Source organism: Pleurodeles waltl, chromosome 4_1 (genome assembly GCF_031143425.1).
Source record: "Pleurodeles waltl isolate 20211129_DDA chromosome 4_1, aPleWal1.hap1.20221129, whole genome shotgun sequence".
NCBI classification, from domain to species: Eukaryota; Metazoa; Chordata; class Amphibia; order Caudata; family Salamandridae; genus Pleurodeles; species Pleurodeles waltl.
This window is the reverse complement of record NC_090442.1, coordinates 769,954,699-769,970,202: the sequence shown is the minus strand read 5'-3', so window position 1 is coordinate 769,970,202 and position 15,504 is coordinate 769,954,699. Positions and strand designations below refer to the sequence as shown.

At 43.7% G+C, this 15,504-nt stretch overlaps 1 protein-coding gene across 1 annotated transcript in view; it reads left to right on the top strand.

Moving 5' to 3' along the window:
• The window catches only part of DENND6B (DENN domain containing 6B), a 367,826-nt gene that overhangs the window by 189,315 nt on the left and 163,007 nt on the right, over positions 1-15,504 (top strand). The window contains exon 12 of the mRNA XM_069229420.1: positions 6,426-6,520. Within this exon, the coding sequence (XP_069085521.1) occupies positions 6,426-6,520 (95 nt within the window). The remainder of the gene's footprint in view (positions 1-6,425; positions 6,521-15,504) is intronic.

The window sequence follows — 15,504 nt, the reverse complement described above, 5'->3', positions numbered from 1 at the left end:
TAGATCTCAAAGATGCGTATTTCCACATATCCATCCACCCAGGTCACAGAAAATACCTCAGGTTTGTCATAGCAGGAAAACACTACCAGTTCAAGGTGTTGCCATTTGGCATAACAACAGCTCCAAGAGTGCTCACAAAGTGTCTAGCAGTAGTAGCGGCTTACTTAAAAAGACAACACATCCATATCTTTCCACATCTAGACGATTGGCTAATAAAATCAAGCAATCTTACACAATGCCAAAAACACACTTGTTATGTGATAGAAACTCTGCACACACTAGGGTTCTCTCTAAACTACCAAAAGTCACACCTTAAACCAGCACAAGTACAACCGTACCTAGGTGCTATCCTAAATACTAAACTAGCTCTAGCGTATCCAAATATACAAAGAATACAAGCTTTCCAAAATGTAATACCACTCATACAGCCAAATCAACAATACACTGTAAGATTTATCATGAAGATTCTAGGAATGATGCATCTTGCATAGCAATAGACCCACATGCAAGGTTAAACATGAGGCCCTTACAACAGTGCCTTGCACAACAATGGTTGCAAGCACACGGTCAACTTCAAGATCTAGTGTTGATGGACCGCCAAATACATATGTTACTTCAATGGTGGAATCACAGCAATTTAATGAAGGGCCGGTCGTTTCAAGACCATAATCACAACAGATGCACCAAAGATCGGTTGGGGAGCTCACCTAAACAATCAGACCACTCAAGGACAATGGGATGTCAAACAGAAACAGCTACACATAAACCACTTAGAATTATTAGCTGTGTTCCTTGCCCTAAAAGCATTTCAACCTCTCCTCAAACAGAAGAATGTTCTCATAAAAACAGACAACATGACAACCATGTATTATCTCAACAAACAGGGAGGGGCACATTCATCTCAGCTGTCCCTTCTAGCCCAAACACTTGGAAATGGGCAACTCCCAATCAAATTAATTTAATAGCACAATACATTCCATGGATAGACAATCAGTTGGCAGATCTCCTCAGCAGAAATCACCACAGACACATGAATGAGAGATTCACTCCCAAGTATTGCAAAGGTGCTTTCAGAAGTGGGGAACACCAGACCCAGATCTTTTCGCAACAAGCGAAAACACAAAATTCCAAAACTTCACATCTAGACACCCTCATCCCCTATCCAAGGGCAAAGCTCTATGGATCAATTGATCAGGGATATTTGCTTACGCTTTTCCCCCTCTCCCACCCATTCCATTTCTAGTCAACAAATTGCATCAAAACACGCTCAATCTGATACTCATAGCGCCAACGTGGGCACGTCAGCTGTGATACACAACACTATTAGACCTGTCAGTAGTGCCACACTCCAAACTCCCAAACAGACCAGATCACAAAACAAAGGGCAGATCAGGCACCCAAATCTTAACACACTCAATCTAGCAATTTGGCTCCTCAGGTTATAGAATTTGGGTATTTACAACTACCAACTGAACGTATGGAAGTAATTAAGCAAGCAAGAAAACCCACTACCAGACAGTGCTATGCCAACAAATGGAAAAGATTTGTATATTACTGTCAATCTAAACAAATTGCCCCTCTTTCAGCATCAATACAAGATATTGTATGCTATTTACTTCATTTAAAAAAGCTATTTTAGCATTATCTTCCATAAAAATACATCTCACTGCAATTTCCACATATTTGCAAAATAAACAGCACAGCTCTTTATTTAGAGTACCTGTTATCAAAGCTTTCGTGGAAGGCTTAAAATGCATCATTCCACCCAGAAAACCTCCAGTTCCTTTGTGGAATTTAAACATAGTGCTTACGCGACTTATGGGCCCACCATTTGAACCTATACACTCATGTCAAATGCAATTCTTAACATGGAAGGTTGCCTTCCTAGTCGCAATTACATCATTGCGAAGAGTTAGTGAAATTCAAGCTTTCACTATTGAAGAACCGTTCATACAAGTACACAAACATAAAGTCGTACTACAAACTAACCCTAAATTTCTTCCTAAAGTAGTATCACCTTTTCATATCAATCAAACAGTGGAACTACCAGTCTTCTTCCCACAGCCAGGTTCTGTGGCAAAAAGAGCTCTACATACATTAGACATTAAAAGAGCTCTAATGTACTACATAGATAGAACAAAACCATTCAGTAAAACTAAACAGCTATTTGTAGCTTTTCAAAAACCTCATACTGGTAAGCCCATTTCAAAACAAGGTTTAGCAAGATGGATAGTAAAATGCATCCAAACATGTTACCTTAAAGCTAAAAGACAACTCTTAGTTGCTCCTAAAGCACAATCCACAAGGAAGAAAGGTGCTACAATGGCCTTCTTAGGAAATATACCAATGGCTGAAATATGCAGCTACTTGGTCAATACCACATACATTTACTAAACATTAGTGTGTAGATGTTTTAGCAGCACAGCAAGCCACAGTAGGTCAAGCTGTACTAAGAACATTATTTCAAACAACTTCAATTCCTACAGGCTAACCACCACTTTTATGGGAGGAATAAGTGCTTTCTAGTCTATGCATAGCATGTGTATCTGCAGCTGCATATGCCATCGAACGGAAAATGTCACTTACCCAGTGTACATCTGTTTGTGGCATGTTCCGCTGCAGATTCACTTGCACCCTCCCACTTCCCCGGAGGCCTGTAGCAGTTTGTTAAACAAACACTTGTACATATATATGTGTGTGTGTGTGTGTGTGTGTATATATATATATATATATATATATATTTATTTATTCCATTAGCATGGACATCTTTTTTCTTTATACTCTATCACTCCTACCTTACCCTCTGCGGGAAAACAATCTAACATAGTTGATGCCTATGCGCAATGGAGCCGAAGAGGAGGAGTCACTTGATCCTGTGACTCAAACACTTCTTCGAAGAAAAACAACTTGTAACACTATAAATATATACTAGTGGCAGTTGCCACTAGGTAGTTAAAGTTAGGACCTAGTTTCTATAGAAATTAAGAGTGAAACAAATGTATATATCTAGGGGCGCGATGGATTTGCAACCCCTGACGATCTCGTGCTGAGATCTGATTGGCTGATAACACGGTCATTGAAGTGCTGTCAGCCATCTTGGGACTCAGCTCAGTCCCAAACACAATAAAACCCCAAAAGGGGCAGTATGAACACCCTGACCCCTTAGCCTCCTCCCTCCTCTCCGCTCCACCCTCCCCCAGGCTAAAAAGCATTTTGGTGGATCCGCGACTCCGCTCAATAAATAAATAAAAATTAAAAAAAACAACAACATGAAGTGTGGTCTGCCGCACTTCGTTAGTTTAATGTCTCTGAGTGGGCCAAATCCTGGGCGCTTTTTCTTTTATAAAAAAAAAAAAAAGAGGGGGTGGGGAACACCACTATTTTCTCACGCCCTCTCCATGCACTGCCAATTACCACACAAATTACGGCAATCATGTCATCTTTTATAACATCATTGATAATATCAATGTAATATTTCTAGTAAAATATTTGGGGGAAAAACTGTGCATGGAGGGGCCGCGAGTTAGTTACCTTAGGGCATGAGTTATAGTTACTTGAGGTAACTCTACCTATAACTGGTGAATTATTGTGGTTTGGTACGGTTAAAATTTGAGCCCGACTATAACGTCCCTGTAACCTTTGGTTTTTTTTAAGTGAATTTCAAAGCTTTTTTTAATTCTAGTTACTAACTAGAACGTCCCTGTAACCTTAGTTTTTTTTCAATGAATATATATATATATATATATATATATATATATATATAATATTAAAAATACCTGGATAATGAAATCAAACGAAGAAAAGCATTATTAAGAAAGGAAATAAGCTTACATTAGTAATGGGGCTCATCTCAGTGGAATAAATGGCAAAGCACCGCTTGTCCTACAGCTGAGTCGCTGTGCTGTGTGGATTCCAAACAATATTGTTGTGTAAAGGAATGAGTGGTATTCCATATTTCAGCTCGGCAAATCTTGTCTAGGGCAATGCCAGCGAAGAGAGCAGCTGAGGTTGATACTGCTCTATTTAAGCGTGCCCTTGGTGGTCTGACAGCTTTTTTAAGACAAAATTGTATGGTGGATGCAATCCATCAGGCTATTGTTGTCTTTGTGACTTCTGCTCCTTCAAGGCCTTAACAATAAGAGATTAGTAATTGATCTGTTTTCCGTAAGTGTTAGGTACGCTGAAGGTAGAATTTCAAACACCACTTGGCATCCACCGTGTGGAGAGTTCTTTCAACTAGAGTGGGCGAATTAGGGGAACAAGCTTGTAATACTACAGGTTTGTTGAGATGAAAAGAGGATGAAACCTTAAGAATTTATCTTGGGTTTCTCCTGAGAAGAACGAAATCATCAGTGAAAAGTGAGAGAGGCTCCTTGATAGTAAGGACCTGTATTTCACTGACTCTCCTAGCGGAGGTGAGAGTGAGAAGAATTGCAACTTTCCACATAAGGAATTTGAGTTCAGCTTTATGTATCTGTACGAATGGAGATTTCATTAGCTGATAAAGGACCACGTTGAGATGCCATTGTAAAGCAGGTGGTTGCATTGAAGGAAAAGTGCAAAATAAACCCTTCATAAACTGTTATATGAGCCTGGAAGAACAGAGAGAAGGTGTATCTACGGAAAGCCTACATCTAGAAATTGCAGCTAGGTGTGCTTTAATTGAGGCATGGGCAAGCCTGGACTTGGTGAAAGATAGGAGGAAAGGCATGGTTTGTTCAGGAGCAGCTTCAAATGGATGCAGGCTGTTTTGTTGGCACCATATGCAGAATCTCTGCCACTTGAGCTTGTAGGTTTTGTCTGTAGTTTCAGCTTGCACTCTGGATAATATTTCTCGTCATTACTATCATTGTTCATGTGTCGTAGTTCATAGAACTCAGGAGCCATTCGTGCAGTTGGAGTGAGGCTGGTTCTGGATCTAACATCTGCCATCGGTTCCTCAATAGAGTCTTCAACGTGGGAAGTCACATGGGTTTGGCCACAGACAGGAGAATATGTTCCGTCTACCAAATGCTGCCTGGGTCACCTGGGAGCTATTTGCATAAGCCAGCAATGCTCCGTTTTCATCTTCTGGGTGACCTTGGGTGTCAACGGGAAAGTGGGTTAAGTATCTCATGTTCTTCTTCAGCTTACTCTGGCATTGCCTAGTAATCTTGGACAGCTTTGTGGGTTTGTAAGGCTTTTCTGTGCAATGCACTGTTTCCATAACCCTGAGGCCTGGCCTTCATGTGGTGATGGGCCAAGTGCCAGACACCTGTTGCAGCCTCATTTACTGGAGCAGCACTTCTTCCCATCAATGCCTTGGTGCCAATTCACCCTGTACTGCAGCACATCTCCACAGGTTCCCGGAACTAGATCAGTCCGGATTCTCCTCTACTTTTAAGGGGACAAAAGCTCCGGGGTCTTCCACTCAGAATAAGGACCTCCATATTGTATACACTTGTTGCAGTCAAACTCTGTATCACCATGCAGCAGATTCCATAGACCAAGGGTACTCATTACCAGGTACTGTCACCTAGAAGAACCCTGGGCTGACGTTTTGAAAATGTGGCAGCAAGAATTGTCGTACTGGAATTTAGGTTTTGCTGAGCCACTTTCCTCCTTCACTCTTTATTGGTCAGCTTTGAAGGCCAGAATTCACTAGTAGTACTCTCCTCTAGTATGTTGTGTTCATTTTGTAAAAGTAGCAAATCAGTAGATTTGCTCCAGCAAGGAATCTGCAACCTGTTTGTTGAGCAGTTTACTGTTTCACTGCCAGAGCCTTGGAGGGGGCTCTTCTTTTTTTCTCTTTATTTTTATTTTATTTTTTTACGTTTTAACCCAAGCCCTTTGGAACTACCTCCCATTAACTTACCATAGCATTAGTAACCAGTCTTTTTGGAAAGTCATAAAAATCTGGCTGGTTAACAAATATTACCTTAGTGACATCGTTCTCCTGTTCCTCTTGCAGCAATACATTTCTTGGGTTATAAAGATGCTATAGAAACACCACCATAACATAATGCTGATGTGCATTGGCATTACTGGTTGGGGATTCCAGTATAGAAAATACTTGAAATACATTGACAGTGATCAGCTTTGTGCATGTACACTGGACAGTGTGTGTATATAATATAAATAAAGGCAGTGACCTTAATGGGGAGGATAAGAGCATGGCAGGGCAAGGCAGTTAGCTTGGGGATAGTGTGGTAGCAAGTACACGGTGTTTGGGTAGTGGGGTAAGAAATTATTACCTCAGTTATAGAAAAAACAAGTGACGAAATATGCATTAGTTGACATTGCATGCCATGGATGTATTGTGTGTGGACAGTTGGCACCCTGTCAGCAGAATCACTTCAGTGCTTTCTCTGGTGTGCTGTGCAGAGGGTGAATAAATACATCTGAAGGTATAACTAGTGTTATAAACAAGTAACATTGCTTTTCAGACCAAATGTTATCCTGGGCGTCACAAACCCATTCTTTATCAAGACCCTGCAGCACTGGCCACACATCCTGCGGGTAGGGGAGCTGAAAATGTCAGGTAAGTGAGGATGAATAATAGGGTGGTTGAGTTGGGCTGTTTTCTAAGTCATTGGTGCCATAATTGAGTGCAATGTTTTTTTCCTTCTGAAAGGAGGTTATGCGTTGAGGTTACATTTATTTCACCTATAAAAATTTAAGGGCATATATCGGGGGGTAAGTGTCTGGAATGTGTGAAAACCAGGTGAAAGTAATGTGCCAACTCAGATTCCAGTGTTTTTTCCCAATTTCCCAACTGAAAACTCGTAATATTGCAATAATACCACCTCCAGTGATTGCAGATCCATAAAATTAATAATTTCAGGTGCATTTTACTTTGTTGATTTTCACTCACAACTTTAAGGAGACTCTGATGACATGCAGCGGTCTTGAGTACATGGTTCACAAACGTACTTTAACCCCTTCACTGCCAGGCCTTTTCCCCCTCCTGTGCCAGGCCTTTTTTTGCCTATTTGGGGCAGTTCGCGCTTAGGCCCTCATAACTTTTTGTCCACATAAGCTAACCAAGCCAAATTTGCGTCCTTATTTTCCAACATCCTAGGGATTCTAGAGGTACCCAGACTTTGTGGCCTCCCCTGAAGGAGGCCAAGAAATTAGCCAAAATACAGTGAAAATGTCATTTTTTTCAAACAAATTGGAAAAAGTGGCTGCAGAAGAAGGCTTGTGGTTTTTCCCCTGAAAATGGCATTAACAAAGGGTTTGCGGTGCTAAACTCAGCAGCTTCCCAGCTTTCAGGAACAGGCAGACTTGAATCAGAAAACCCAATTTTTCAACACAATTTTGGCATTTTACTGGGACATACCCCATTTTTGCAATTTTTTGTGCTTTCAGCCTCCTTCCAGTCAGTGACAGAAATGGGCATGAAACCAATGCTGGATCCCAGAAACCTAAACATTTCTGAAAAGTAGACAGAATTCTGAATTCAGCAAGGGGTCATTTGTGTAGATCTTACAAGGGTTTCCTACAGAAACCCTGCAATGTCAGATTATCGAAAGCAATATAGCGTTACGTCTGCTGGACTCCACTGGTTGCGGGGATATATAGGGCTTGTAGGTTCATCAAGAACCCGCGGAACCCAGAGCCAATAAATGAGCTGCACCCTGCAGTGCGTTTTCATTCTATACCGGGTATACAGAAATTAATTTGCTGAAATATAAAGAGTAAAAAATTGCTATCAAGAAAACCTTTGTATTTCCAAAAAGGGCACAAGATAAGGTGTTGAGGAGCAGTGGTTATTTGCACATCTGAGTTCCGGGGTGACCATACTAGCATGTGAATTACAGGGCATTTCTCAAATAGATGTCTTTTTTACACACACTCCTATATTTGGAAGGACAAAAAAAAGAGAAGGACAAGGGGCAATAACACTTGTTTTGCTAATCTATGTTCCCCCAAGTCTCCCGATAAAAATGATACCTCACTTGTGTGCGTAGGCCTAGCGCCCGCGACAGGAAACGCCCCAAAACGCAACGTGGACACATCCCATTTTTTGAAAGAAAACAGAGGTGTTTTTTGCAAAGTGCCTACCTGTAGATTTTGGCCTCTAGCTCAGCCGGCACCTAGGGAAACCTACCAAACCTGTGCATTTCTGAAAAATAGAGACCTAGGGGAATCCAAGATGGGGTGACTTGTGGGGCTCGGACCAGGTTCTGTTACCCAGAATCCTTTGCAAACCTCAAAATTTGGCTAAAAAAACACATGTTCCTCACATTTCTGTGACAGAAAGTTCTGGAATCTGAGAGGAGCCACAAATTTCCTTCCACCCAGCGTTCCCCCAAGTCTCCCGATAAAAATTATACCTCACTTGTGTGGGTAGGCCTAGCGACCGCGACAGGAAACGCCCCAAAGCGCAATGTAGACACATCCAATTTTTTGAAAGAAAACAGAGGTGTTTTTGCAAAGTGCCTACCTGTAGATTTTGGCCTCTAGCTCAGCCGGCACCTAGGGAAACCTACCAAACCTGTGCATTTCTGAAAACTAGAGACCTAGGGGAATCCATGATGGGGTGACTTGTGGGGCTCGGACCAGGTTCTGTTACCCAGAATCCTTTGCAAACCTCAAAATTTGGCTAAAAAAACACATGTTCCTCACATTTCTGTGACAGAAAGTTCTGGAATCTGAGAGGAGCCACAAAGTTCCTTCCACCCAGCCTTCCCCCAAGTTTCCCGATAAAAATTATACATCACTTGTGTGGGTAGGCCTAGCGCCCGCGACAGGAAACGCCCCAAAGCGCAACGTGGACACATCCAATTTTTGGAAAGAAAACAGTGCCTACCTGTGGATTTTGGCCTGTAGCTCAGCCTTCACCTGGGGAAACCTAGCAAACCAGGGCATTTTTGAAAACTAGAAACCCAGGGGAATCCAAGATGGGGTGACTTGCGGGGCTCTGACCAGGTTATGTTACCCAGAATCCTTTGCAAACATCAAAATTTGGCCAAAAAAAACACTTTTTCCTCTCATTTCGGTGACAGAAAGTTCTGGAATCTGAGAGGAGCCACAAATTTCCTTCCACCCAGCGTTCCCCTAAGTCTCTCGATAAAAATGGTACCTCACTTCTGTGGGTAGGCCTAGCGCCCACAAAAGGAAATGGCCCAAAACACAATGTGGACACAACATATTTTTTCACAGAAAACAGAGGTGTTTTTTGCAAAGTGCCTACCTGTGGAGTTTGGCCTCTAGCTCAGCCGGCCCCGGAGGGGGGGGGGCAGAAATGCCCTAAAATAAATTTGACCCCCACCCAAAACCCCCCTGCACGGGAGCGACCCTTGGCTACGGGGTCGCTCCCCCTGCGTGACATTGGCGCCAAAAAACAAATCCCCGGTGCCTAGTGGTTTCTGGCCCCTTGGGGCAGATTGACCTAAAATCGACCAATCTGCCCCCAAGGGGGGCAGAAATGGTCTAAATACAATTTGCCCCCCAGGAGAGCGACCCTTGCCTGATGGGTCGCTCCCCATCTCTAAAAAAACAAAGAAACAAAAAAAAATAACACCCCAAATGTTTTTTCCCTGGCGCCTAGAGGTTTCTGCCCCCCCCCCCCTGGGGGCAGATCGGCCTAATAATAGGCCGGTCTGCCCCAAGGGGGGGCAGAAATGGCCTAAAATAAATTTGCCCCCCCAACCCCCACCCGGGAGCGACCCTTGCCTACGGGGTCGCTCCTCCTGCGTGACATTGGCGCCAAAAAACAAATCCCAGGTGCCTAGTGGTTTCTGCCCCCTTGGGGGCAGATTGACCTAAAATCGCCCAATCTGCCCCCAAGGGGGGCAGAAATGGTCTAAATACAATTTGCCCCCCAGGGCAGCGACCCTTGCCTGATGGGTCGCTCCCCATCTCTAAAAAAACAAAGAAACAAAAAAAAATAACACCCCCAAAAAATTTTCCCTGGCGCCTAGAGGTTTCTGCCCCCCCCCCCCCCCTGGGGGCAGATCGGCCTAATAATAGGCCGGTCTGCCCCAAGGGGGGGCAGAAATGGCCTAAAATAAATTTGCCCCCCCAACCCCCACCCGGGAGCGACCCTTGCCTACAGGGTCGCTCCTCCTGCGTGACATTGGCGCCAAAAAACAAATCCCAGGTGCCTAGTGGTTTCTGCCCCCTTGGAGGCAGATTGACCTAAAATCGCCCAATCTGCCCCCAAGGGGGGCAGAAATGGTCTAAATACAATTTGCCCCCCAGGGCAGCGACCCTTGCCTGATGGGTCGCTACCCATCTCTAAAAAAACAAACAAACAAAAAAAAAACACAAAAAAAAATGTGCCCTGGCGCCTAGAGGTTTCTGCCCTCCCCGGGGGCAGAAATGGCCTAAATATAATTTTCCCCTAAGGGGTCGCTCCCCACCTAAAAAAATAAAACAAAACATAAAAAAAAAAAATACATAAAAAAAAAAAAATTCCCTGGTGCCTAGAGGTTTCTGCCCCCAGGGGGGCAGAAAAGGCCTTCCCGAAAAAATGCCCCCCCTGGGAGCGACCTTTGCTCTAGGGGTCGCTCCCTTATGTGAATTTCACAAAAAAAAAAAAAAATCCCTGGTGTCTACTGGGGTTTCAAAAGACGGATTGCAAGCAATCTGGCTTTTGAAACACTGAGAGAGACTTCAAAGGGAAGGAAATACATTTCCTTCCCTTTGAAGCCCCTCCGGGCCTCCCCCAGTGATTGAAAGAGAAATGCTTTGCATTTCTCTTTCAATCGCGCTGGGGGGGAGGCCCCTGTGACAAATCAGCTCGCACGCTGACGTCACAGGGGGGGGTGGGGTGGGTCGGGGGTGGAAGAGGAAGGTCTTCTCCTTCCATCCCCGCCTTGGGGGGGGGGGAGGAGGGTGCACGGGGGGGCACGCTAGCACTCCCCCAAGTTCCCCTGTGCCTTGGACGGGGTGACCTCGTCCAAGGCACAGGGGAACTGTAGCCTTGGACGAGGTCACCTCGTCCAAGGCACAGAAGCGGTTAACGCTAAAAAAAAAGAATATGTTTTGGGGTAGGAAGACAGTCAGTTTTTTCTGCATGCAATAGTTGATGTCCCTTTGTGCTCTTCCAGTAGTGGCTCCAGTTCCCCAATTCTCTCTGGCTTCTAGTGGTGATGACTATTCAGATTTTCAACGGGGTGCAGTCTGCAGCTAATCTGCAATATGACCAGCTTTTCATTATTGCTAGACATTACAGGGAGTGCAGAATTATTAGGCAAATGAGTATTTTGACCACATCATCCTCTTTATGCATGTTGTCTTACTCCAAGCTGTATAGGCTCGAAAGCCTACTACCAATTAAGCATATTAGGTGATGTGCATCTCTGTAATGAGAAGGGGTGTGGTCTAATGACATCAACACCCTATATCAGGTGTGCATAATTATTAGGCAACTTCCTTTCCTTTGGCAAAATGGGTCAAAAGAAGGACTTGACAGGCTCAGAAAAGTCAAAAATAGTGAGATATCTTGCAGAGGGATGCAGCACTCTTAAAATTGCAAAGCTTCTGAAGCGTGATCATCGAACAATCAAGCGTTTCATTCAAAATAGTCAACAGGGTCGCAAGAAGCGTGTGGAAAAACCAAGGCGCAAAATAACTGCCCATGAACTGAGAAAAGTCAAGCGTGCAGCTGCCACGATGCCACTTGCCACCAGTTTGGCCATATTTCAGAGCTGCAACATCACTGGAGTGCTCAAAAGCACAAGGTGTGCAATACTCAGAGACATGGCCAAGGTAAGAAAGGCTGAAAGACGACCACCACTGAACAAGACACACAAGCTGAAACGTCAAGACTGGGCCAAGAAATATCTCAAGACTGATTTTTCTAAGGTTTTATAGACTGATGAAATGAGTGAGTCTTGATGGGCCAGATGGATGGGCCCGTGGCTGGATTGGTAAAGGGCAGAGAGCTCCAGTCCGACTCAGACGCCAGCAAGGTGGAGGTGGAGTACTGGTTTGGGCTGGTATCATCAAAGATGAGCTTGTGGGGCCTTTTCGGGTTGAGGATGGAGTCAAGCTCAACTCCCAGTCCTACTGCCAGTTCCTGGAAGACACCTTCTTCAAGCAGTGGTACAGGAAGAAGTCTGCATCCTTCAAGAAAAACATGATTTTCATGCAGGACAATGCTCCATCACACGCGTCCAAGTACTCCACAGCGTGGCTGGCAAGAAAGGGTATAAAAGAAGGAAATCTAATGACATGGCCTCCTTGTTCACCTGATCTGAACCCCATTGAGAACCTGTGGTCCATCATCAAATGTGAGATTTACAAGGAGGGAAAACAGTACACCTCTCTGAACAGTGTCTGGGAGGCTGTGGTTGCTGCTGCACGCAATGTTGATGGTGAACAGATCAAAACACTGACAGAATCCATGGATGGCAGGCTTTTGAGTGTCCTTGCAAAGAAAGGTGGCTATATTGGTCACTGATTTTTTTTTGTTTTGTTTTTGAATGTCAGGAATGTATATTTGTGAATGTTGAGATGTTATATTGGTTTCACTGGTAATAATAAATAATTGAAATGGGTATATATTTTTTTTTGTTGAGTTGCCTAATAATTATGCACAGTAATAGTCACCTGCACACACAGATATCCCCCTAACATAGCTAAAACTAAAAACAAACTAAAAACTACTTCCAAAAATATTCAGCTTTGATATTAATGAGTTTTTTGGGTTCATTGAGAACATGGTTGTTGTTCAATAATAAAATTAATCCTCAAAAATACAACTTGCCTAATAATTCTGCACTCCCTGTATATATAGGTTATGTCTCAGCCTTTTTTATGCATCCAACGTCACAGCATATTGTGTTGCAGCTCATTGGTGGAATTTCCAGCTGTTCACAGTGGCAATCTTCAGTTGATGATTTTGGTTTCAGAGAATTAAAGTACCTTCAGACACATTAGAATTGTGCATTATTTTAGAACAGTGACTGCGTTTAAAGTTCTCACTTAATTTCTACAGTTTTTATTTATTTGTGTTCTCGCCTTTCCAACTGTAACAGTTCTTCCATTTCAAAACTGTTGGTTCCATTCTGATTTCCCCACAGACTTCCTGTTCTGGCTCTCTTCTTGCCATTCCTATGGCATAACGTTTTTCCTGTGTTTTTTCCCTGGACAGTGTCAGAAACTATATCACCTCAAACCTTGCTCATGTCTACAGGGCATTGTATCCTTACTGGAGGATACACTTGGCCTTAGCGGCCATGGAGCTCAAGTACTTCCTGCTTCTTGTCCAATTATGTTCCAAACCATACTCCTGACTTTTCTTAATCTCAAGCCTTCCTCGGTTAAACTATACTACTAGGATTTCTACACACCACTAGCCGCAGTCATTCTGAATGTCTTCTAATCCTGCATGTCCTTTGCTGTGTGCCATTTTAACATCCATTTTAGCACTTAGATCATATTTGCATTTTAAAATGAAGACGGAAAATGCAATAACCTTCTGTTTTTTTGGCTTGCACATCTCTAGTGATATCTTTAGTTGTTTTAAGAGCATTTGTTAAAAATGTTTATAATCGTTTTGTTGTTTTACGTTTCTCACCCTGCTTTCATCCCTGGGTTTTTCCATCAGCGAACAGTCCCATCTCATGCCTGAACAGAGAATTCCATTCATAGTGACCTTCCTGGACATAGTGGTGTCCAAGGTCTTCCCATCCAGCAAAGAGCCCAGGGCATGAGCCTATGTTTTTGGTTCTGTTCTTGGTCTTGGTGAGGTTGGTTCTGAGGTTTCTTGGACTGCTGGCCTAGTACAAGCACCTGGCCCCTTGTGTTCACTGGCCCGCATAAACATTGCAATGGAACCTCTGTTTCCATTGAGCACAGCGCAAAGAAAACAGGCCAGAAATTTGTCAGGTGAACACAAACTTTCCAAGCAGCAGATGTATTTACCTAGCGCTTGCAGTGGATCAACTGACTTCTGCACTAATGCTGGCTTGGGTTCTGAGGATTGGAACAGACCAGGCCCAGGCCATGTTGGCAGCCCCAGATTTGGAGGGTGTTGTACCCTGACCTATTGAGCCTGAGCGTTTGCCCTTCGTTCTCTCTCCTCTTTGGGTGGGCTTGTTTCAGCAATAGGGCAGGGACCTACACTGAATCTCCATGTTACACCTCCATGCCTGAAGATTGTCTGGTGACCATTGAGCAGTTTCCATTTGCATACTGAAGTAGTTAATGTGTGTTTTTGCAGTGTGGCGCCCCTGAAGTAAATCCCTCTATTTGTGGTGTTTGAAGAAATTTGTGGAGTGATGTAGATATCGTCTGCTTTTTACCCTAAAAGCCAATTTGGAAGATGTTATTTAGTTTGTTTTATCTTTGGTCCAGCAAGGCTTTGTGGTGGGCACCGATAAAGGCTATATGTCAGCCTTGTCTGCTTTGTTTGCCTGACCAACCTTCTTTATTCAAGTCACCTGTTGTAATGAGGTTCTTCAAAAGGTTTAACACATGTTTCTGCCAAAGCCCTTTATGCCTGAATGGGATGTTAACTTTGTCCTCACGTTTCTGTTGTGCGCACAGTTGGAGCATATGAACCGTTAGTTCTCTACAACTCCTCACAATCGAGATGTTTTTTCTTGTTACATTACTTATGCATCCTGTGTCAATCAACTGTAGGTGCTATCACTGCAGCCTCTGTACACCACTTGCTCTCCTGACAAATTGATGCAGAGAAACCAGGCTTCCTTTCTGCCCATGGTTGTATTGCCCTCCGATCTGGGTCAGTCCATCACCCTCTGCCCTTTTCTGTCACATCCATTGAGGAGAGGCTCCATCCGCATGACCTGAGGAATATCTTCAGTTTTTACAAAGGGTACATTTAATTGACCAGCTCTTCATGGGCTTTGCCTGGACCGACTTTTGGATACTAGGAAATGTAAGGTGGTGCAGAAACAGTCTGTCCAGGTGGATTTTTCTGTGCACAAAGACAAGCTATACCAGTGTCCTGCATTCTCACTCCACCAGAGCCAAAGCTACATCAGCAACGTTAGTGTGGGGATTTACTGTCCTAGACATATTCTAGGCTGTCATGGGCCTCCATGCAAACATTCGCCAAGCACTAGCACCACAGCAGTTAGGGCCGCAGAGACGGCCATTTTGGCTGCTTGATTCTAAAGTACTTTATGGTGTGAGCCCACCCTCAGACCTGGCGCCATTTGGGAGGTGTGTTTGGGTATCTAGTCGAAAGGTGGGAAATCTGAGGTTAGAAGTATTCATCAACAAAACAAGTTACTTAACTTTCTGGTGAATAATCTAACGATGGTTTCTTACCACCCTTCCTACTCCCCGTTCTGTGAATGAGCTGCTGTGTCCGTTAAAAAGGATGAAGTTCCTTTCAGCACACTGTTGCCTCTGATTTGTTGTGATTGCTGTGCAACTCAGGAAGCAGAAAAGTGAAAAGATAAGCTGATGTCAGTGGGTCTTGGTGGTGCCTGTTTGTTGCTCTGCACCAACGCTTCCAGGGTGGCACGAGGACATTGTAAATCTTTGGTCACCACCTGCTGCAGCACAGGAGCAACTGTTGTTTAAAAAAATCCAGAT